General features: G+C 51.7%; 1 protein-coding gene across 4 annotated transcripts in view; it reads left to right on the forward strand.

Annotated features, from left to right (window-relative positions):
* Positions 1 to 23185, forward strand: part of Dnmt3a (DNA methyltransferase 3 alpha) — a 105436-nt gene that overhangs the window by 75182 nt on the left and 7069 nt on the right. For all 4 annotated transcript variants that reach the window (XM_029484347.2, XM_029484345.2, XM_029484346.2 and 1 more), the window contains 16 exons: positions 11715 to 11930; positions 12158 to 12316; positions 12740 to 12847; positions 13048 to 13204; positions 13460 to 13609; positions 13727 to 13771; positions 15063 to 15142; positions 15513 to 15625; positions 15790 to 15973; positions 16205 to 16289; positions 17081 to 17226; positions 17925 to 18015; positions 18210 to 18358; positions 19598 to 19683; positions 21406 to 21475; positions 22565 to 22683. In XM_029484347.2, coding sequence (XP_029340207.1) covers positions 11715 to 11930; positions 12158 to 12316; positions 12740 to 12847; positions 13048 to 13204; positions 13460 to 13609; positions 13727 to 13771; positions 15063 to 15142; positions 15513 to 15625; positions 15790 to 15973; positions 16205 to 16289; positions 17081 to 17226; positions 17925 to 18015; positions 18210 to 18358; positions 19598 to 19683; positions 21406 to 21475; positions 22565 to 22683 — 1958 coding nt within the window. The remainder of the gene's footprint in view (positions 1 to 11714; positions 11931 to 12157; positions 12317 to 12739; positions 12848 to 13047; positions 13205 to 13459; positions 13610 to 13726; positions 13772 to 15062; positions 15143 to 15512; positions 15626 to 15789; positions 15974 to 16204; positions 16290 to 17080; positions 17227 to 17924; positions 18016 to 18209; positions 18359 to 19597; positions 19684 to 21405; positions 21476 to 22564; positions 22684 to 23185) is intronic.

The following is a 23185-nucleotide window of genomic DNA, read 5'->3' on the forward strand; positions in this document are numbered from 1 at the left end:
GTGGCAAGAGATGTGGTGAGGAAGCTGCTGGTCAGACCATAGGGACCTTCCTGCCATGGGGGGAAATTCAGGCTCAGTCTGCAGCTGTGGGCAGAGAGTACCCTGCTGCATTTTAACATGATTTAATAGATGTAAGGGGATTTGCACCCAAAAGGGGGCGCTACGTTTAACCTTTCCTGAGGGTCAGGTATGGAGGGCAGAACTACCAGCCTGGGCTACAGACAGAATGATGCCCTGCCACATCAAAATCAGAACAGGCAGGCTGTTTTCTCCAGCCCCTGTCATAGACCATGAGTGACATGGGGACCAACAGAAATCAACAGACAATCAGAAAAACAGACCCAAAGCAAGACCAAGACAGGGAGTGGCTTCTGGGAGCAGGTGGCCAACAGGTCAGCCAGAGGACTGAGAATATTTCTGCTTCTGGTTTTGCTCATTTTGAGGAGGGTCTATCTCATGGTGTCAGTTCAGGCTGGCCTTGAACTCATTCTAGAGCCGAGGATAACATCTAACTCTCTAAAGTGCTGGAATTGCAGGTGTCAGCCGCCACCCACTGGGCCTGGGGCTCCTTCTCCCCTGTCCTGAGCTCCTCCTAACTTCAGTCACCTGGCCTTTCAGGCTTCACATCACAGCTACAAGGACTGCAGTTTTATTGTTTGCAGAGCCACAGTGCCCTGCGTTGCCATAGAATTGCCACTCTTCCCGGCCTCTGTCAGCCTGTGTCTGTATTCCAGCTCAGATGGGCTGAACAAGAACAATTCATTCTTCTGTATGTTTAAAAACTGATGTGATTTGCAAGGAAATGGTGTGTGTGTTGGGGGGGGGGGAGAACCAAATTCAGGCAGCAAATATTTAGTTGAACTCACTTTTTACATCCCAAGGATGCTGACAGAAGTCAGTGGTCAGCTAGGTGTGCTGTCTGTCCCACTAGGTGGGAGGATCACCTGAGCCTGGAAGTTGAGGCCAGCTTGGGCAGGAGCATATGCTAACAAAACAACAGCAACAACATATCAGTATTTTAAAGAGTATGTGTTGTCCTACATCACTTGGGCAGGCATCCAGAGACCTGTCCTGAGCCATAGAAGCCAGTCTCTGGGCAATGCCTCAGCAGGCTGGGTATCAGCCCTGACCCTGGAGGCTGGGCTTACTAATGTTTGAGAACCACTAGGCCTCTGGAATGAACAGAATTGAACCCTGCCTAGAGCCCCTAAGGCTGCCTCACTTTCAGGGAGGTCAAACAGGAGCTGTTTGTTTAATCTGCCTGGGACAGATTAATCACACTGAGAATTGAATGACTGCTCAGGTCTTCAGGTGATTGGACAGTGCCTGCTGCTGGGGTTGCCACTCTCGCTTTCTAAGCCTGGGGGGTGGAAAGGCCGGAAAGGACCCAGGCTTTGATTTAAATTTCCTCTTCCGGATGGAGATGGAGGCCACCCCATTGTTTTCAGCAATAGCCAAGCCAGCGTTCTGGGCTCCTCCCATCTTCTTTGGACCCTGAAACTTGAGAGGGTCTGCATGCCTGAATCAGAATGGTGGTCCCTCTGCCTCTTCCGCTGACCCCTGGATTCTGGAGAAAGGTTGGGGGAAGGGTAGTATACTGTGTTCCTCTTGGCACACTCTCCCTGCTGGGGGTGATTAGCACCTCTCTGCAGACTCAGGTTTCTCCAGGGTGACAACATCCACTTGAGCAAACTTATCCTCAGGTACTTTCTGCTCATGTGTTAGCCCCTCTAGCTTCCTTAATCCCATCGCTATTGGGCAGATGGTGTCTCTAGACCCATTAGACTGGTTACAGAGGCTAGGTGGTCAGGTAGAATCCTGTCATCACTGTCTGGTAAATGAGGCCTGGGTCTGTGCCGCATAGCCTTCCCCACCCCCAAGGTCTCCTCAGTGTCCCTCACCCGGGTCCCCAGATGTAGGCATCAGAGGAATAACAGTGCAGGCATAGCAGGCAAAAGGGAGGCTGGTTGGGGGACTGGCTCCAGAGCTGCAGGGAAGCGGGCAGAAGATGGATGGCCAGGGTGGCATGAGGAAGATGTAGCAGGAACCCACAGGCAGCCTGGTGGATTGGAGCTTCCAAGTATGGGAGAGAACCCAGGGAGCTCGGTAGGGCTGGAGAATGCTTGGGCTAGACACACAGGATGGGCGGAGTCAAGGAGTCAGCCAGAAGGAAGGACTGCCTTTTAGTGGATCCTCTAACTTCTTCATTAGATGCTGCTAATGAGAATTCTCCCAAGGTCAGCAGGCTCAGGCCACTGCCCGTCTCTAAGGATAAATGAATATGGCTTACCTCATGCTTCTCACACCATCCGCTTGCTACCAGGAAAATAATGCCATTGCAGGTGAGCTGCAGAGCTGCCCACCCTGCCCTAAAAGCTTGGAGGTTACATCTATCCCTGCTTTGCATCCCTGGAATTCTCCTGCCTTTGCTGGTTCTGGCAGCCTCTGATTTCCCTCTGCACATGGCAGAGGCATCATTAGCACATCATTTACCATCTAATTGCTGTCTTGAGTGAGGGCTGTGGTTTATGTGTGGTGGGTCCTGGGCACACAGTTAGGTGTGAGTAACGGGAACATGGCAGCTCATCTCTTCCACCTTCTTCCCCACCCCTCCCCCCATTTTCCTCCCCCAGCCTGGCTACCACAGGCACTCCTGACTCAACTATCTTGGCTGTACTTGTGTTTCAGGGAGTCTCACAATTGGGTCCAGAAAATGGACCTGGTTAGTGGGGGTTGGGCGCGTGACTTTGGGCCAAATGCTACTTTTAGGAACTGGGATCAAGGTTCTATTGCATCCAGCTGGCACCCCACAGTTGTCATGGTGACCCTTTCACTTTATCTTTGAAGGTGGATTTCTCTTTTAGTTTAAATCATCTGTGCCACCTTTCTGCACCCCTTCCATCCCCCACAGGGATGCTTTGATATCAACATGGAGGGGGGAGCTCTGGTCAGCATTGAGATGTGGGAGTGCCCCTCTTTTCTAGACCACTTTCTCCTCAGTTGGTGACTGACTCTTCTGCTGGGCTCAGTCCTCTTGAGGACTTTGTTACTCACTTGTAACCATCACACAGCCTGAGCTTTCTCAAGTCCCCAAACTTGGCTGATGTTAGAATTACCCACGTTGGTTTAAAAAGAGCCCCGGTCTCCAGCCAAGCCTACTGATCCGAGTTGACAGGGCCTGGTCATCTGTATTTTTAAATCTTCCTCTGGTAATTTTTTGTTGTTATTGTTTTGTTTTTCGAGACAGGATTTCTCTTTGTAGCCCTGGCTGTCCTGGAACTCACTTTGTAGACCAGGCTAGCCTCTGCCTCCCAAGTGCTGGGATTAAAGGCGTGAGCCACTATGCCCAGCCTTCCCTCTGGTAATCTTGATGGGGTTAAACCCCAGTGAGTGTGGACCTCTTCTGGCAGGGTCACCTGTGAGAGGCTAAGGGAGAGGAAAAGATGGACTGCCCAATGTGGCCTTCCTTACTGACCGTCCTGGGCTCCCAGGAGCCTCTGGAGCCCCTGGCTGCTTAGCAGGTGTTTCCTGGTCCCATTGGTTAAGCCAAGTCTTGACCCCTACCTCATCCCTTAGGAGAAGCCTGGAGGGAGAGAATGAAAGAAAAGGGGAGATGTTGCCATAACAACTAGTTCCAGGCAGAGGCCTCCCTTCCATGGGCTGGTACTTTACCCCAGACCTGGTTGGTTGCCATGGAGATGAGGTACTGAGGGACAGGGGAATATTTACCCCACTTGAACAGTAGTCAGAAGCTGCCAGAAGGCAGAGCATCTCTAGGTGGGAGTCCCCCAGCCCAGCCTTTGCTCTCCTGGTGAATGTCTGACACTTTCTCTTGCTTGGTTGCTCTCTCTCTGACTGTTTCCTTAGCAACAAGTCCTGCTAACTCCTGGCTGTTGGCTTTGAGGCTATTTTTAGCTTCACTGCCAGCAGCTCAGTCCTGGTCATTTGCTTGCAACCTCCATATGGGCTGCACAGGAATAGGAAAGCGAACATTTCCTGGCAGCTCTGGAGAGCCCTAAACCAGGCCCTCCTGGCAATCATTAGAATGTCTGCTATGGGCAGGATCTGTCTGCAGATGAATGCAGGGATGCATGTAGACAGGAAGCTCCTGAGGCAGTGTTGCATTCAGCTGCAGTATTCCTCCACCATTGCAGCAAGGTGCCCTGTCCACAGTTCCTACAGGAAGACAGGAAGATTCTGTGCCTGCCCTCTAGGGAGGTGTAATCTCATGGAGAGGAGTCCAGCCCTCTTCCTAAGAGGCAAAGCCAGCTGTCTGTGAGATTATACAGTGGAGTGGCAGGGAGCAGGAAAGGAGTGGGAGATAAGGAACAGTGGGGAGAGATGGGGGAGGGGGTCTGAGACGCCGTATCCAGAACTTTCTGCAATAATGGGATTGCTCTGTAGTCTGTGCATGCACCCACAATGGTGGTTCTTCAACACATATAACATGGCTGATACAACTGAGGAACTGCAGCCTAATTCTTACTTAATTTTAATTAACTTATATACACTAGCTGCTACTTCCATGGACAGCCCAGGGTTAGAGGAACTTTGTTGGTGGAGAAAGCTGGTAAGCTAACATAAGTTAGCCAGGGCTTCAGCTGGTGGAACCTGAAAGAGAAGGGCCCTGTGGGAGGGAGCAGCATGTGGGTTCAGAGTGTGAGGCTATGAGTAGTTATCAGGGAGACCTCTACTTTGTAGGGGCCTTGAATGTCATATGGAATGTTGGCTGCTTCACACTGAGGCTTCTGTGGACTGAGGGGCAACTTCAGAGCAGATATCCATTGACACTGACCTCATAGCCTTTGCTATGTCTCTGGGTCTGGTGTCTGCAATGAGTGCCGATAGGCAGAAGGAAGAAAAGATGTAGCGATTTCCCATGTGTGGCTGTACAGGAACCATAGGTGGTGCTTGTCCTGTGAGTGACAGCAGCAGTGGGATCGATCCCTCCTTCACATGCTACGGATGCTGAACTCAGAGCCAAGGTTTGCCAAGCTGGTTGGGTGACCATCACTGACCCTGGCCTCCAGGCAGTGCTACTCTCTGCTTAGCGATCTGGCCTGGAGGCTCGCCTTACCTCTGTAAGCTGGAAACCCACATTTGCACAGCTTTTGTATGGGGCTTTAATGTCCCAGGAAAGCAAGGACCAGGAGAAAAGAAGCTTCCTGGCTTGTCACAGGACACACATGCTTGCCCCTTGGAGCGTAAGGCTTGTCAACACGACACTTCCTGGCAGTTTACTGGTATGAGTATCACTGGAAAATGTAATAAAATGGAGTTTGTCTGAAGAATACCTGAAGGGCAGGTGTAGCAGTACACACCTGTAGGAAGATGAGTTCAAGGCTAGCCTTGGCTATGTAATGAGTTAGAAGCCAGCATGGCTTGCACCCTGCAAGTGCAGCCAAGCTAGAGAGCACTAACTTCTTTCTGAGAGGTCTGAGGTGTTGACTGAGCCTGTGGAGACTGCGGTGAACAAGCCTGTTATAGTCCTTAAGCTCTGAAAGGTCAGAGGGCAGCAAGATGAGCCAGTTCAGAACTCCCTTCCATTCTAGGAAGTGAGAGGGTCCTAGGGATCGAACCAGGGTTTGAGAAAGTGGTCTACCGTGGAGCTACAGCACAGCTCCCAAGCTCACAGCTTCTCCTCCCAGCTTGGGCAGCCTGACTAAGTGGCTTAGACAGATACCACTGTGATAGAGTGGAAAGGTGCTGGGGCAGTAGAGTTTCCTGGGGGAGCAGGGAGCAGCTCATTTTCTCTTTTAGGGGAAGTGTCTACTCCTAAGGTTTTCTTATTTCTATTTTTGAGCCAGCATCTCACACTGTAGCCCAGTCTGGCCTCAAACTTGAAATGACCTACTAGAAGTGATCTCCCAATCTCTCTGCTTCCTGTGGGAGCCATGGGGGATGGGATTACAAAGTGTACTATCAGACCTGGCCCTGAACCCATACAGTTTACATAAAGAAAGCCTTTTCAGTTGCCCACCTGCTCTAATGGTCTCAGGGTGAGCTGGAGAGTTCCCCTTCCTAGTTCATCCCTTCACCTCGTTATACCTGCACCTGTTTTAGCTGGTGTGTGCCAGCTCACTGGCTGGGAGCCAGGCACCTGGGGTGTTACTTCAGTGTCTTTAGGATATTGGTTTTCCTGGCTCTAGAGGGCTGATGTCATCACCCCTGTTTTGCAGATGAGAAAACAGACATCTTGGGGTTAAGTGGTCTGTGTCAAGGTCACCGCAATGGGATCAGGTCTTCCACAAGCGTTCCAGCCAGATAGCAGCGGCTCCCTGCTGGGGCATTCTCCTTCAGTTCTTTGTTCTAATTCATCTTGCAAACTTAATCCTGGCTAATCTTTGTAAAATACCCATTCACCTTGTTTTTCCAGAACATCTGCCATGTTACAGAATATCTCCATTCTGTGCTTGACCCCAGTCCCACTACTCAGCCATTTAGCTTTAGTCAAAATTGAGAGGGTGGGTGGAAGAGTTCTTTCTTCCTTCTACCTGCTTGCCCCCTCCAAATCCTGGTTATCTTCTGATCTCTCCTGTCCTATCTCTCACCCACACCCTTCATTTGATGCAGCCTTCTGCTATCTGCTTGGTGGTTTGGGGAGTTATCCACACAGGAGTTTGCTTTTCAGTGATTCCCCCATCCCCCACCCCATCTCCCCAAGTCTAGTGGAATCTATCAACTTCCTGAGAGCAGGACCAAGTGTCCATTTCTGTATCTGATGCTCCTGTCCTCTAATGGGGGGGGGGGGGCAGGAGTGGCGTGTGTGTGTGTGTGTGTGTGTGTGTGTGTGTGTGTGGGCGCGCACCTTGGGATACTATGCCTTTGCTCAGGAATGGCATGAAATGGCCTACACTTTACCTGGTGGTTCTAGGAGACACTAGCACGTGCGTGAGAGTGTGTCTATTACTATTACATAATTGCTGAGACAGGGTTTCGTGATGTTCAGGCTGGCCTTGAACTTGTGTTAGTCAAGATTGATCTTAAATTTCTGATCTCTGGTCTCCCAAGTTCTAGGATTACAGGTGTACTTCACCACCAAAAGTTTCAACAGCTGCAGATGCCTTGGCCTTACTCTTAACGAACAGAAAAATTAAACAAGCAAGCAAGACCCATTGTGACCCGGGGGACTCGGGGACTGGACGGGGAAGCTTTCCTGGTCTACTTGTCAACCACGCTTTTTAAAGCACCCCCTCCATTCACCTGTAGCGTGGCGGTGGAGTTATTGTCCTGGGGCGCCCTCAACCTGCGTGGGACACCTCCTATCCACTCACATCTGTCTTCCGACTTTGCCTAAACTACGTTTCCGTAAACTCCGAGCCTCAACTCTAATCTGTAAATTTGCTAGAGCGCTCTCGCACGCGCGCTTTTTTTTTCCCGGAAACTCACTTTCTACAACTTTCTCCCCGCACTCTCAGGCTGTCTGAAGCCAGCGCTCCTGTCCCACCACCGCTGCTCTGGGTGCCCCGCGGCCCGCACGCACCCTGCCTCCCCCAAGGTCCCCATCTTCCCTATGTACCTCCCCCCCCCCAATCCCCAGAGTTGGGGGAAGGGAGCAGAGCGGGCCGTCCCATAGAGCTGGCTGGAGGGGCGGGGCCCTGGGAACCGACTGGCCAGCCTCTCCCCCAGGCCCCCCGCGCCCCTCCGGCCGGGGTGAGGGGCTGGCCCAGCGCCAGCGTAGGAGGCCGGCCCCCTCCCCCGGCCCGCGCTTAGCCAACCAGGAACTCCAGTGGGGCCCACGTGACCTGGAGTTCTAGACAAAGAAAATGTTCCCTCCCTCCCCCCCGGCGCCCCCTCCCCCTCCCTCTGGCCCCCTCCGCCCCCAGCCCCAACGCCCCCTGCCCCTCCCCCCAGGCGGGCAGCTATTTACAGAGCTTCGGGCCGGGGCTCACACCTGAGCTGTACTGCAGAGGGGCAGCACCTGGCCTTATGGGTAGGTTCCTGGACAGAGTCCTGGGGATTACGGGGGCGGGGAGGTGGTGGGGGCGGTGGGAGGGTCCCCGCAGTCCCCAGTGTTGCAAAGAGTCAAGTTAGCCTCCGGCCCAACTGAGTTCCGCGGGTGCTCATTTGGGTCGCCCCACTCACTTCAGTTTAGGAGCTTCAAGGCCTCACTCGTCACTGGTCTCAATTGTCATCTAGCATGCTCAGGGAACAGAAAGATCAGCCGAGACAGCGGTTACCGCAGGCTGAGCAGACGTCCCTGCTGAAGACAGTAGAGGACTAAAGTTGGGTTCGAAGCAACCTGGGCTGTCCTGGTGGTTTGAAGGGTGCCTGGCAGTTCCTGTTGACCTGTGTGCTTTCTTGGGGGACCATATTGGCCTCAAGGCTCTACCAGCTCTAGGCCTGGAGAGAGACAGTTTCCTCCCATAATACACCCCACTATTGCTTTTATCACTAGGTCAGCTGCCAGAAAAATGGTGAGCTATGGCAGAGAGTAGTCAGGGTCATGGAGGGTAGCCTGGTGTTTTGTGACACTGGGATAGCCCAAAACCGCGTGGGTTTGGCGGCAGAGGCAATCAGACCTCTGACCTTTGGAATGGGAGTCGCCGAGAGATATGGTGAGGGTACAGCTGCCTGGGGAGGTGGAACTGGACAGAGAAGCTGTAGACCGTAGTAGAGTTAGCAGCGGCTTTCTTGGGGCGGAAGAACTCTAGGCCAAGTGGCTTTCTTGAGCTATGGGTATTGGGGGATGGTGTTGTACCCCTGTTGGACCCTGCCCAGTTCCAGGGCTTAGAGACCAAATGCTAGCATCCCTAGTTAACCCTTCCCTTCCTATTGTCTGCTTGAGGAGTGAGTAGAGGTAGTGAACATGGGAAGGAGGGTGGTTGTGCTGCCAGGCTGAGTATTCTAATGAGCCCCTCCCCCACCGGCCGCGCTGCCCCCTCTTCCCCTTTCCTCTGGCCTCCTGCTGCTAACTCCCTCTACTGTGCTGGTCCTGCTGGAGGCCCCTTTCCTCCTTTGCCAGCCCAAGCTGTGCTGGGCACATGTTCTGTGCTGGTGGGTTGGGGATGCTAAAGCAGCTATCAGCAGCGGCATCTGACAAACTGGGGAAGTTGTGGGAGAAGAATTTTCACGAACTGTGGTGAAGGGTGAGGAGACAGACAAAGGAGCTGTGGGGGAAGAATAAGGGAGGTGGCAGGCACGACTCCCTTGGAGACCTGGCAGCCGGGGAAGGAGCCTTTGCCTGCCAGCTACTCCTTGCTCTGGAAATGGTAGCAGGCCCTTTCCTCTGCAAGCTTCCTGCCTCGTGCTGGCTGAGGAGCCCCAACGCAGGGTCTCTATGTCATTGGAGGCAGCTGCCTAAGTTGGATCTGGTGTGGTTGTCAGAAGTTCTGAAAAGCATGATGAATAGGAGAGGGGCAACATTTGAGCAGGGGTGTATCTCTGTGTGTAACTTCTGCAGACCATTCCAGAAGAGGAGGTAGGAGAAAGGAGGACGCAGTCCCAAGCCAAGCTTGATGCACCTCTTTGGAAGAGGCGATAGCTAATTGGTGGAAGGAAGGGGAGAGCGAGCCCTGGCCAGGTGGGGGTAGGGTCTGGGGAAAGCTGAGTGATTGCCCTGCATTCTTCCCCAGCCTTGAGCCAGCTTCCCCAGCCCTACCAATAGCGAGCACTTAAAATGACCACCATCCTTGGTTTAGGGATGACAAGAAGTTGGGCTGTTGCCCTAAGGCAAAAACATGAGGCCTGGAGGAGGGTGGTGCCAGATTTCTCAGCTTAAAGGTGACCTGTGCGCAGCTTTGCAGGCCTCCCGAGCCTGCATTGACAGCTCCAGCCAGCATCCTGGGAATTCTTGATACATATGTTTCAGGTCAAGAAAAGTGACCAGACAGACACCTTCAGTTTAGATGTTTAGGTCAGACCAACTCACACAGAGCCTGGGCCAGTCTGCGGCTTTTGCGCCATGCTTTGACTAGTTCTAGAGCTCCAGCCCGACTAGCTTTTTTAAAGAGGGATTTCAAAGTAGCCCAGGTTCTGCCTGTGCTAAGATTACAGAGGTGTGTCTACTACCCGCACCTCCAAGCTGTCTTCTGAGCACTAAAAACAATTATAAAAAGTTACACTTTCTTACTTGAATGCACTCGCTGACTCACTCACTCCCGTACGTGAATGTTTAGTCTTTAAGAGTGAGTTAGCTTTCATGGGTCTGGGTTCTTAGGGAAATGTATGGAGAAAATGAGGTGGGGCAGGGAATTTTGGTGGAGCACTCGTGGGGGTGTGCACAAGGCTCCAGGTTCAAGGCTTGGGCCAGGTGTGAAGATGCTCACCTTTAATCCCAGCAATCTGGAGGGAGGCAGAGTGAGTGCCAGAACAGCTGGGGCTACACAGAGAAACCCTGTGGCCAAAGCCACACAAGGTCACAGTTCCTTTCCCTGCTCTCTGTCCCCACTGGTATAGTGAAGATAAGTGCAGAGCCTGAGTTTTGGAGGACATGTGCCCTAGATGGAGGTGAACTGTGTGGTCCCCAGAACTTGGTATCGAGACTGCACATATAAGGATCCCTGAGCAGGGGTTTGTTTTATTTCTGTTTGCTTTTTTTTTTTTTAAGTCAAGGTCTGCCTTATGTGAGTTGGACTTCACTGCATAGACCAGGCTGGCCTCAGACTCACAGAGATCCACCTGCCTCTGCCTCTCAAGTGCTGGGATTAAGGGGGTGCGCCAGCGTGCCTCGCGCTCACAGTGCTTTGTCTCAGAGTATGAGAGAGGGAAAGGAGGGGACCTTTCCGTGAGAGAATAAGCGAAGCTTGGCTTGTTGTCGGCAAAACGTCGGAGACAGCTCCTTATCCAGTGTGCTGAGCAAATAACTGAGCACATGACAGGCCTTAGGTCACACTGTTGGAGATGCACTCCAAATCTTTTAGAAACTCTGTGGGAAGGATTTCATTGCCAAGAAGAAACTGAGGGGAACCTGGAAAGGCTCACTGTCTCAGCCTGGAAGCAAGACGGGAAGAGTTGGAGCCCAGATCCTTGCCTGAACTGTGGTGCACAATTAATATTTGAGAAGCCAACCCTCTGGTATATGCCTGTAATCGTAGAATTTAAGAAGTAGAGGCAAGGGCTGGTGAGATGGCTCAGTGGGTAAGAGCACCCGACTGCTCTTCCGAAGGTCCAGAGTTCAGATCCCAGCAACCACATGGTGGCTCACAACCATCTGTAACAAGATCTGACACCCTCTTCTGGAGTGTCTGAGGACAGCTACAGTGTACTTACATATAATAAATAAATTTTAATAATAATAAAAAGAATCTTAAAAAAAAAAAAAAGAAGAAGAGGCAAGTCGGGCATGGTGGCACACGCCTTTAATCCCAGCACTCGGGAGGCAGAGGCAGGCAGATTTCTGAGTTCGAGGCCAGCCTGGTCTACAAAGTGAGTTCCAGGACAGCCAGAGCTATACAGAGAAACCCTGTCTCAAAAAACAAACAAAACAAAACAAAAAAGTAGAAGCAGAAGAAGCGAGCGTTCAGGATCATTCTCAACGACATAGCAGGTTTGAGACCAGCCTTGGCTGTGTGAGATTTGGCCTCAGAAGGTCAGAGAGTAGATGCTGGACCAAGAGGGAAGTTGTTTCCTCGGAGGCAGGAAGGAGAGCTGAGTAGGTCTTCCAGCTTCAGCTGCTTTTATTTGCATGATGAGCTGCTTGGGTTGAAGAGCCACTGAGTAGCCTTGCTCACTCCTGGAGGGGTCAGGATGACTTCCTGTGCTCATTTCCCCAGGCTGAGAAGAAAGCCAAGGTAATTGCAGTAATGAATGCTGTGGAAGAGAACCAGGCATCTGGAGAGTCTCAGAAGGTGGAGGAGGCCAGCCCCCCTGCTGTGCAGCAGCCCACGGACCCTGCTTCTCCGACTGTGGCCACCACCCCTGAGCCAGTAGGAGGGGATGCTGGGGACAAGAATGCTACCAAAGCAGCCGACGATGAGCCCGAGTATGAGGTGAGCCGCTTCTCCTCTAGCAGCTTGAGCGGGGCTCTCCTGGGCGCTCTGGCTGCCAGCTCTTACTGACTGCTTCCAGAGTCCCTGGCTTGGCTTTGTCACCTGATGTTCACATGGGGCTCGTGCCATCCCTCAGATGCCCAGGGCTAGGGCCGAGCTCTGGGGGGTTTCAGGGTGGCCGGCACTTAGGACTGCTGTGTATTGACTTTTGCTCTTTGGGGCTCCAGGATGGCCGGGGCTTTGGCATTGGAGAGCTGGTGTGGGGGAAACTTCGGGGCTTCTCCTGGTGGCCAGGCCGAATTGTGTCTTGGTGGATGACAGGCCGGAGCCGAGCAGCTGAAGGCACTCGCTGGGTCATGTGGTTTGGAGATGGCAAGTTCTCAGTGGTGAGTTGGACTTGGTGGTTAAGAGGTCGGGGAAGAGAAGAAGGGGTCTTGGTCCTGTGTGCCTCCCTGTATGGGGTCAGTGGAAGAAGCCATAGCCACCATCATTGAGCTGAGCAGAAAGCCTGCTGGCCAGGTGGATGTTTTCCCACTCTTGATCTGGGCCCCTCTTGCTACTATTTGTGGTTTTTGTCAATGCCTCTGGTCCCCCCAAGGGTCCAGTGACTCTTACTGTCCCTCATGCATAAAAGTTAGAAGGCACTTGGCTTAACTGTGTAGAGAACAACTGGGTATAGTAATCCCTGCTAAAGCTCAAGGATCCCGAGTTCAAGACCAACCTGAGCTACATAGTGAGTGCCAGGCCATGCAGGACTATAGTGAGACTGTCCCAGGGAAGGAACGATCTAAGGGTGGCTTGGTCCTTAGGTGTGTGTGGAGAAGCTCATGCCGCTGAGCTCCTTCTGCAGTGCATTCCACCAGGCCACCTACAACAAGCAGCCCATGTACCGCAAAGCCATCTATGAAGTCCTCCAGGTGAGCATGGCCCCACAGCTACAGGGAGTTTCACTGGTGGGGCTGCCAGGATCCCTGGACGTCGGAGCTGTGTTAGCCAAGCCCGCAACCCTTCTTCAGCCTCCCTCCTGCTGGTCTCCTGCCCACTGCCTACCCACCTTTGCCTCTCTGAGTTGGGCTTCCTCCATCTTCTAACCTGTCCCTACTTTTGTTCCTTCTAGGTGGCCAGCAGCCGTGCCGGGAAGCTGTTTCCAGCTTGCCATGACAGTGATGAAAGTGACAGTGGCAAGGCTGTGGAAGTGCAGAACAAGCAGATGATTGAATGGGCCCTCGGTGGCTTCCAGCCCTCGGGTCCTAAGAGCCTGGAGCCACCAGAAGGTAAATGTGGTCTGGTCCAGTACAGCAGGGACTGGGAAAGCCACAGTTGGAGAGCCGCAGAGCCCGCACAGTAGGGTGGAATAGAAATGGCGTGTGAGGTCTGTTAGCCCAAGGGTGTGTGCTACCATGTCATCCACTGGCTCATCAGAATCTCAGAACTGGGGGTGGGGGGAGCCGCTGGGGCAGTGTGGTGCCCCACTATGGGTGCTATGCTAGTATCAGTCTGTAACTGTGGTCACCTGCCTTCCTGTGCAGAAGAGAAGAATCCTTACAAGGAAGTTTACACTGACATGTGGGTGGAGCCTGAGGCAGCTGCTTACGCCCCACCCCCACCGGCCAAGAAACCCAGAAAGAGCACAACAGAGAAACCTAAGGTCAAGGAGATCATTGATGAGCGCACAAGGGGTAGGAGCCTGGCTCTGCAGAAAGAACGGGGAGCTCCGAGGGAGGGGTGGACATAATCTGGGTGCCCAGGCCGGGCCATCTGGGCAACCTCCTAATGCAGGCTTGCATTCTCTGCAGAGCGGCTCGTGTATGAGGTTCGCCAGAAGTGCAGAAACATCGAGGGTAAGTGTTGTGTGGGGACAGGGTAGGCTTGCTCCTCACACAGGCATAGTGCATAGAGTGGCATTGGGAAGGCTGTGGGCCCAGGGTCTATCTGCATACCCCTCCATCCGTTGGATGCTTCTAGTCCTTTAGGGGTTGGAAACATCCCAGTGCCATCAGAGAAGGGTGGTCCTTGTGGCCTTAACTGAAGTTGACCTTGCCTCTTTCATCCTTCATTTTCTCAAAGGCAGTATCTGCCTCCCCTGGTCCAGTGGTAATGATCTAACTCCAGGGTCTTGAGATCTAGACGAATTAGGAAGGAATAGGATTGGAGGACCGCCTGAGGAACTTGGATCGACCGAGAACCTGTCCTTATGAATGGGATTTTGTCCTCGTGACACCCTATGCCTGGGTGGTGGAATAACTTGAAGATGAAGGCTTCTGAGATGGGAGGCCAACTGCTGGAGTGTTTGTGAATGAGTACCCATGCATGTGTGGGTGTGTGCATGGGGGGGGGGCATAGGTGGTACCCTCAGGGGCCCTCCTCAGTTGCTCTCCATCTTATTTTGTGAGACAGGGTCTCACTGAACCTGAAGCTTAGAAATGTTAGCTCTAAGAAGAGTTCGTTCTCCTGTCTTCCCTCCTCCCCAGCCCTGAGGTTACAGGCATATACTGCCATGCCTGATGACCTCCTCCTCCTCCATTTTGGTTTTACAAGACAGGGTCTCTGTGTGTAACCTTGGCTGCCCTGGAACTCACTCTAGAGATCAGATTGGCCTCAAACTCACAGGGATTTGCCTGCCTGAGATTAGACACATGGGCACCACCACCCAGCACCTTTTCTTTTTAACGTTAAATTTTTTATATGTATATACAGTGTCTCTTGATCGTACCTACAACAGTTTCTCCTTGTGACTTCCACTGGGCCTAATGCAACATGTTTCTTTCTTACCTTCATCTGCCAACCCCCCATAACCTGTTGAGTCCAGTTGGTACAGCATACCTGGCTGTTTTATGTATGCAGGGATCTGAACTTAGGCCTGCATGCTTGCTTGAGCCAGCTCTCTCCACAGCTCTTTGCTGGTTCTGCTTTGTCTTGGGGCAGAGCATCACTGACTCAGCTGGCCTTGAACTCACTCTGTAGTCCAGGCTGATCTTTGATCTTTCAAATGCTGAGATTACGGAAGGGAGTTATTAGTGGTGGCTGCCGTTCTGACACCCATTTTGGTAGGTCCTGTTTCAGCTGTGCTCTGGTCCCATGTGGGCAGGAACTCCAGGGAATAGATGCTCATGGCATCCTGTTATTTTACAGACATTTGTATCTCATGTGGGAGCCTCAATGTCACCCTGGAGCACCCACTCTTCATTGGTGGCATGTGCCAGAACTGTAAGGTAAGGAAACAGCCCACCCAAAGAGGTGACCCCTCCCCTGCTTCTTGGCATTGGGAGCCAGCACCTGACTGGATGTGGTGTGGGCCCTCACAGGTCCTTACACCTCAACAATTGAGGCTTCTTCTGGTTTATGTCATGAAAGATCCTTTCATACTTGAGTCTTGGCCTCACGTGGGCAGGAGTGGGTGGCAGAGGCAGGTCAGGCACACTGACAATAGAGGGGGTGCCGTGCTCTTGCCCTTGGGAGCCCTTGTAGACGGCTGCAGACAGAACTCTTGGTGGGCAGTTCCCCTCAGCTTTCCTTGGGTTCAGAACCTGTCTTCCCTTGGCCCTGCTGGACTTCCACCCTGAGCCTTCCCATTCTCCCTAGAACTGCTTCTTGGAGTGTGCTTACCAGTATGACGACGATGGGTACCAGTCCTATTGCACCATCTGCTGTGGGGGGCGTGAAGTGCTCATGTGTGGGAACAACAACTGCTGCAGGTGAGACCCCTGCCCACAGAGCTGCATCCTGGGTCCTCACTGCCTGCTGCACCCACCCGACATGCTCTGGACCAGTGCTGCTCCAGCTGGCACTCCTGCCTGCTGCTAGACCTCAGTCAATCAGGTCTTAGAGGCAGTCCCCTCTTCAATGGGCTTTCTTCCAGGTGCTTTTGTGTCGAGTGTGTGGATCTCTTGGTGGGGCCAGGAGCTGCCCAGGCAGCCATTAAGGAAGACCCCTGGAACTGCTACATGTGTGGGCATAAGGGCACCTATGGGCTGCTGCGAAGACGGGAAGACTGGCCTTCTCGACTCCAGATGTTCTTTGCCAATAACCATGACCAGGAATTTGTAAGTGTTGGGTCTAGGCTGCCATCTCACGCCTTTCTGAGACTAGTCCTTCATGAGAGCCCTTGAGTAGGCAGTAGGACCTGGGCAGGTTACAGGAGGGACTGAGGCGTGTGTGAGCTGTGAAGCTCCACCTAGAAGCCCTGTAGTTCTCAGCTGGAGGGGCCAACACAGCATGGGGAGCTATAGGGGCAACCCCAAGCATGGACCTGATCAATGGTGTTCACTACTTAGGACCCCCCAAAGGTTTACCCACCTGTGCCAGCTGAGAAGAGGAAGCCCATCCGTGTGCTGTCTCTCTTTGATGGGATTGCTACAGGTGAGTGGCATGGGTCCTGAGAGACTGGCCTGCTTTTCTTCAGACAGTGGAGATAGCAAGTTTATATAGCTGATATAACTGAATGATTAAGAACTAAGCATGAGCCGGGTAGCGGTGGCACATGCCTTTAATCCCAGCACTACACTCAGGAGGGAAAGGCGGGTAGGGTAGAGCTCTGAGTTTGAGGCTAGCCTAGTCTACAATCCTGTCTCAAAAAAAAGGAAAGAAAGAAGCAAGCATGCTAACACACATATTCTAGTACTTGGACAGAGGTCAGAAGTTCATTCCTCTTAGGCTACCGAGCTAGTTCGAGGCCTCCCTGGGTTATAGCTCAAAAATGAAACAATAAATGAATGATTATTGCTTGTTAGACCTGGATATGGTGTAAACACCTTTAATCCCAGCACTTGGGAGGCAGAGACAGGCGGATTTCTGAGTTCAAGGCCAGCCTGGTCTACAAAGTGAGTTCCAGGACAGCCAGGGCTATACAGGAAACCCTGTCTTGAAAAACCAAAAAAAAAAAAAAAAGAAAGAAAGAAAAGGCCACCGTCTCCCTGGACCTGACTCACCTGCAGATTTGCTTAGTCTTTCCTGGCTTTGGTTACCTTCCACCTGGGCAGAGCTGAAGCACAGTCATAGTGCACGTTTGTGCTGATCTGACTTGATTTGGGTAAGGATACTGGGGGCATCCCAGGTGAGCCCCTGCTGTGCATCTGGCAAGATAAGTCTTAAGAGCAGGTGTGAGGTTGATGGCTCTGGTGACAGCGCTTGCTCTCTGCTGGCTGGCACAGGGCTCCTGGTGCTGAAGGACCTGGGCATCCAAGTGGACCGCTACATTGCCTCTGAGGTGTGTGAGGACTCCATCACGGTGGGCATGGTGCGGCACCAGGGAAAGATCATGTACGTCGGGGACGTCCGCAGCGTCACACAGAAGCATGTATGTCCCTGCGCGGGGATGTCTGTCCGTCCCCCCCTCCCCCCGCCCCGTGTCCTTGGCTCCTGGGGACAGTGCCATCCACTTCTTCCATTCAGCCCATTTGTTCCTTCCTTCTTGTCCTCTCCTCCAGCCTTTCTTTCTCATTTTTCGTCTTCCTTCTGTGGCATCTCAGGATGATGAGCAGATTGGAAGTGGGGTTTTGAGAGGTGAAGAAAGAACATAGAGCTCTTGCCTAGAGGGCCTGAAGGCTTGGTTTAGTCCTCAGCTTGTGTGAATGCAGTGGGGGTAGATTGTAGAGCTTGCTGTTCAGTGCTCCACCTGCTCCCCAGTGGTTCCAGGACTGTTTGTGGTAATGTGTTCTGGATTGGAGAAGGGCTCCTGTCACCTAAGTGCTTCTGGAAAGTTCTTCTGCCAGTCTCCATTTCAGGGGGTTCAGGTAGTGCTGGCAGTCTCATCTCTGTAATCCCAGGAGACAATCACGTGACACTACAATTAACTCCTCCCCACCCCAGAAGGCTGCTTGGGGATGGGGTGGGGGCTGGCACCTCCCAGGGTTCCATGCTGGGTCTGTCTGCTCACTGAGATGATAAGCCTAGAGGTTCTAGGCTTATCTTCTGCCTCTTGGACTCATAGATGGTTCTTTCCCTCTGCCTCTGTCCCCGGACAGCAGGCCCATCACATTACCTTTGTCCTCCCAGATCCAGGAGTGGGGCCCATTCGACCTGGTGATTGGAGGCAGTCCCTGCAATGACCTCTCCATCGTCAACCCTGCCCGCAAGGGACTTTACGGTAAGGTGCCCTCCTCTGCTTTCTAAACTGGTACTTTCTGCACTTAGGTCTTAGGGATCTGCTTTGGACATTTCTGCCCTGGCAACTCCTCCAGTGGCCCTTTCCCTTCACCCTGCCCATGCCCAGTCCTCACCACTTACTGTCCGATGCAGACAGCCTCAGCTAATGGCTTCTTCTTTATTCCAACCTCTCAGAGGGTACTGGCCGCCTCTTCTTTGAGTTCTACCGCCTCCTGCATGATGCGCGGCCCAAGGAGGGAGATGATCGCCCCTTCTTCTGGCTCTTTGAGAATGTGGTGGCCATGGGCGTTAGTGACAAGAGGGACATCTCGCGATTTCTTGAGGTATAGACCGAGACCTTGGTTTGGCCAGCTCACTAATGGCTTCTACCTGGGACTGCTGCTTCGTCCCTGTCTTGTCTGCATTGCGGAGCTGGGGGATTAGAGCTGGGGACTGGTGGCTTCTCTTTGCAAGGGACAGCTTGAGGAAGATTTCCCATGAAGAGAGGAAGCAGTGCTAAAGGCCCACCTGGGAAGAAAGTTCTCTTGTTCAAAGAGGTGCGGTGGTGGTCATCATCAGACAGACAGCCTGGGACCAGCCCAGTGTTTCTGTGGAGAACTCCAAAATCAGTTTTCTCTGACTAGAATGGCCTATGCTCACTCTCTGGCACCCTTGTGGGTGTTTTGTGATACCTGAGAGAAAATCATGGCTTATCTTTTTGCTTTCATTTCCTGTTATGTGAGCCCCAGTTTAGCACCGAGCCATACAAGCCAAACATAGGGGATTGCTGCTGCCCAAGACATTCTTTTTTTTTTTTTTAAGATTTATTTTTTATTATGTATAAGTAGCTGACTTCAGACACACCAGAAGAGGTGTCAGATCTCATGGGTGGTTGTGAGCCACCATGTGGTTGCTGGGATTTGAACTCAGGACCCTGGGAAGAGCAGTCAATGCCCTTAACTGCTGAGCCATCTCTCTAGCCCTGCCCAAGGCATTCTTGTGGTAGGCTGTCAGCTTATAGTCCTGTCAGCCTACGCTCAATAATATCCTCAGATTGTAAATGTGAGGACTTAGTACACAAATAGGTTTGCTCTGGTAAGGTTTTTGTAGTCATCAGCCTTGTGGCTATTACAAGAATGAACCTCACTTTAAGCACACAAGAGTCACTCATAGTACTACTGGAAGAATAACAGAAAGTTCAGTTGGATTGTGCTGACTGTCCAGAATGTTCTAGCCAGCGGGGCGTGGTGGCGCACGCCTTTAATCCCAGCACTTGGAAGGTAGAGGCAGGCAGATTTCTGAGTTCGAAGCTACCCTGGTCTACAAAGTGAGTTCCAGAACAGCCAGGGCTATACAGAGAAACCCTGTCTTGAAAAACCAAAAAAAAAAAAAAAAAAAAAAGAATGTTCTAGCCAGCACATGTGGGATGGATTTAAGTTTGGGTCTTCAGGTTATTCCGGTGTGTGGCTTCCTATGGAGGAAGTTCCTCTGGAGAATTAAGACTCTTGGCCAGCCCAGTTACCCAGCAGTGTTTAATTAATACTTCCTCCTTGGTCATCTTGAAACTGTCTCCTATTTTACAGTCTAACCCCGTGATGATTGACGCCAAAGAAGTGTCTGCTGCACACAGGGCCCGTTACTTCTGGGGTAACCTTCCTGGCATGAACAGGTTGGTGAGGGTTCCTGGCATGGAGGGTATGGGAGGAGGGGCTGCAGAGCTGCAGGCAGGACAGACAGCCCAAGGAGGGAGACCCTGAGTATCCAGCCAGCCAGGTGGCAGTTCTCAGTGCTTCTTTCCCCTTCTTGAGTGTTGGGATGATGCCTTTCTCTCTCTCTCTCTCTCTCTCTCTCTCTCTCTCTCTCTCTCTCTCTCTCTCTTTGGTTTTTCGAGACAGGGTTTCTCTCTGTAGCCCTGGCTGTCCTAGAACTCACTTTGTAGACCAGGCTGGCCTTGAACTCAAAAATCTGCCTGCCTCTGTGTCCCAAATGCTGGGATTAAAGGTGTGCAACACCACTGCCTAGCTAGACTCAGCTATCTCTAAACCTAGGAAAGGACACCGTCAAAAGTGGGCTTCGCTTTCCCTGGGCTGCCCTGAGATAACACACAACACAGAGCTTTAGCTTTTGGAGCAAAACTTTTGTTTTGCGTTGACCTCAAATTTCTTTTTTCTTTCTTTTTTTAAAAAAATTTTAGATTTATTCATTTATTATCTGTAAGTACACTGTCACTGTTCTCAGACACACCAGAAGAGGGCATCAGATCTCATTACAGATGGTTGTGAGCCACCATGTGGTTGCTGGGAATTGAACTCAGGACCTTTGGAAGAACAGTCAGTGCTCTTAACCTCTGAGCCATCTCTCCAGCCCCCTGGCCTCAAATTTTTAACATTTTTACCTTCACCTCCTTGATGCTGGACTTTCCTGCAGAAACAGGAGTTTTTGGGTTTTGCTGTTATTGTTTTTTGTTTTTTTTTTTTTTTTTAGGTTTTTCGAGACAGGGTTTCTCTGTGTAGCTCTGGCTGTCCTGGAACTCACTCTGTAGACCAGGGTGGCCTCAAACTCAGAAATCCGCCTGCCTCTGCCTCCCGAGTATTGGGATTAAAGGCATGCGCCACCATGCCCGGCAAAGGGTCCCTTCTTTTTTTTTTTTTTTTTTTAAAGATTTTTTAAAGATTTTTGTTTATTATTATATCTAAGTACACTATTGCTGTCTTCAGACACACCAGAAAAGGGCATCAGATCTCATTACAGATGGTTGTGTGCCACCATGTGGTTGCTGGGATTTGAACTCAGGACCTTCGGAAGAGCAGTCAGTGCTCGTACCTGATGAGCCATCTCACCAGCCCCAAAGGATGCCTTCTTAAGGTTTATGTTCCAATCAGCTTCAACCAGCATATTCACCCCCAAAACAAACCATCAGAAATCAAGATACAAGTTGCATATGTACTTTTTTTTTTTTTTTTGGTTTTTCGAGACAGGGTTTCTCTGTAGCCCTGGCTGTCCTGGAACTCACTCTGTAGACCAGGCTGGCCTCGAACTCAGAAATCCGCCTGCCTCTGCCTCCCAAGTGCTGGGATTAAAAGGCGTGGCCACCACGCCCGGCTTTTTTTTTTTTTTTTTTTTTTTTTTTTTTTGCATATGTACTTTTTGTCCCTGGGTAGTCGTTAGCTGTCTGGTATGTGCTTTTGAAACTTCTTTTAAATTTTCCTGTAAGGATTAAGGCTTGTTTGGTTGTTTGTGGGCGGGCAGGCATGGTATGGAGAGGGCTGTGCTGTGTGTATCTATTTGGGGTAAGGGCTTTTGACCTGCCCTGGAGGCCTGTGGCTAACAGGGGTTGGTACCTAGATGGGCTTTCCTGCTCTGTGCTTCTATGGTGTCTCTTCCTTTCTAGGCCTTTGGCATCCACTGTGAATGATAAGCTGGAGCTGCAAGAGTGTCTGGAGCACGGCAGAATAGCCAAGGTGAGTCTCAGCACTGAGGACAGTGTGGGTGTTGGAAGACGCTGGCTAAGGAGTGCTCGGCCTAGCTGTGCGGCATGTGACCTCTTGGGATGGTGTGGGTTCATAGAGCCAGTTGGCCAGGGAATGAGCATGCTGCCCCTCCGTCCCGCCCCGGCAGGCGCTGTAGGGTCTTTAACAAGGTTCTGGGAAGTGCAGAGGCTTTTGTTCATACCCGTGTACGAGCTTTGCCTGCCTATTCCTACACCACTGTTTGCTTGCTGAAGAAGCCAGAAAAGGATGTCAAATCCTAGGGCTGGAGTTAACTGGAGTTAAAGACAGTTGCAAGCCTCCGTGTGGGCACTGGGAATTGGACCAGTGTGCCCAGTCTCTGACCCGGCTCTCCAGCCTCAGAGCTTTTTAAGTTGGGTATCCCAGGTCTCGAATTTCCAGCTCAGACCCCGTGAGGGTTGTCTGGTCTCCCCACATTCTGACTTCTGTATCTTCCCCACTTCTTTATTTTGAATGATGACTAAAACCTATGTGTACTTACTTTTTCTGAAACTTTGGGCTTCCTTACTCTATCTCTAAAGCCTCCCTCCTCAGTCGTGGCTGCTTGCCTACCATGTGTCTGATCTACACGCTTGCCTCAACAGCATTACACTCGAGTCTCTCCTCCCCCTCCTTCAGGCAGAGGCTGAGATTTACAGTTTTCCTCTTAAACTAATAAAATGGTTCTTCAAAAAGGAAGAACGTTTTTTGTTTTGTTCCTGTTTGGCTGGGACCTACAAGTCTGCAGCATCGAGAGACTGCTCTTAGGAGTTTGTCTTAGGCTCCACCCACATAGTCTAGCTTTCTGGCTGCAGATCCCAGCAGTGGACCTTGGCTGCTAAGTTATTGACATTCTTCTACCTGAAAGTTGCTCCCCCTGAGAGAGTCCCAGGCTTGGAAGACGTGAGGGGCAAGCTAGCCACAGCTGCTGCCTCTAGTCCTGTTAGCCTGATTAGACCAAGAACACCCAAGTGCCCTCTTGGTGAGAAGGGAAGCAGGGATCAGTCAGCCATTTCCTCAGCAAATGATGGTGGCTCATTCCTCTGCCTCTTCATCTTCTAGTTCAGCAAAGTGAGGACCATTACCACCAGGTCAAACTCTATAAAGCAGGGCAAAGACCAGCATTTCCCCGTCTTCATGAACGAGAAGGAGGACATCCTGTGGTGCACTGAAATGGAAAGGTACAGTGCTGGGTGCTTGCGTCTGGCCAGGGCTGGGTTAAAAGGAAGGCGGCAGGCTCTGTGTCGGCTGCCACAGCACATCCTCATTGCCCCCAAATTCCCTGTGAGTGAACTTTAACAAGCGCTTTCCAGCATGCCACGCCCTGGGGAGAGCCTGCACTTTTCTGTAGCTGGTTCCTGTTCAGAAGGGCCCGAGGACCGCCCAACACAGATGGGCCCACTAGAACCCTCAGCACAGTGCATGGCTTGGATCATAGGTATTTTGTGTGTGTTTTGAAAGCCAGTATAGATGCCTGTGAGGTGCACCAGATGGCACCCAGCTGGGTGGGCTCTTTCTTGGATTTGAGGAGGATCTAGACAGATAAGAAGGCTGTTCTCACAGACACCTGAGCAGCAGTGGGCCCCTGAGCTCACCAGGTCAACCCAGAGTCCCATCTTTGAGAGCCTCTCTCTTCTCAGAGGGGCATTTAGGGATGAATCAGATTGAATTCAGACTCAGGCT

The sequence above is a fragment of the Mus caroli genome, unplaced genomic scaffold, assembly GCF_978045245.1.
Source record: "Mus caroli unplaced genomic scaffold, Mus_caroli_1 scaffold_14, whole genome shotgun sequence".
Lineage (NCBI taxonomy): Eukaryota > Metazoa > Chordata > Mammalia > Rodentia > Muridae > Mus > Mus caroli.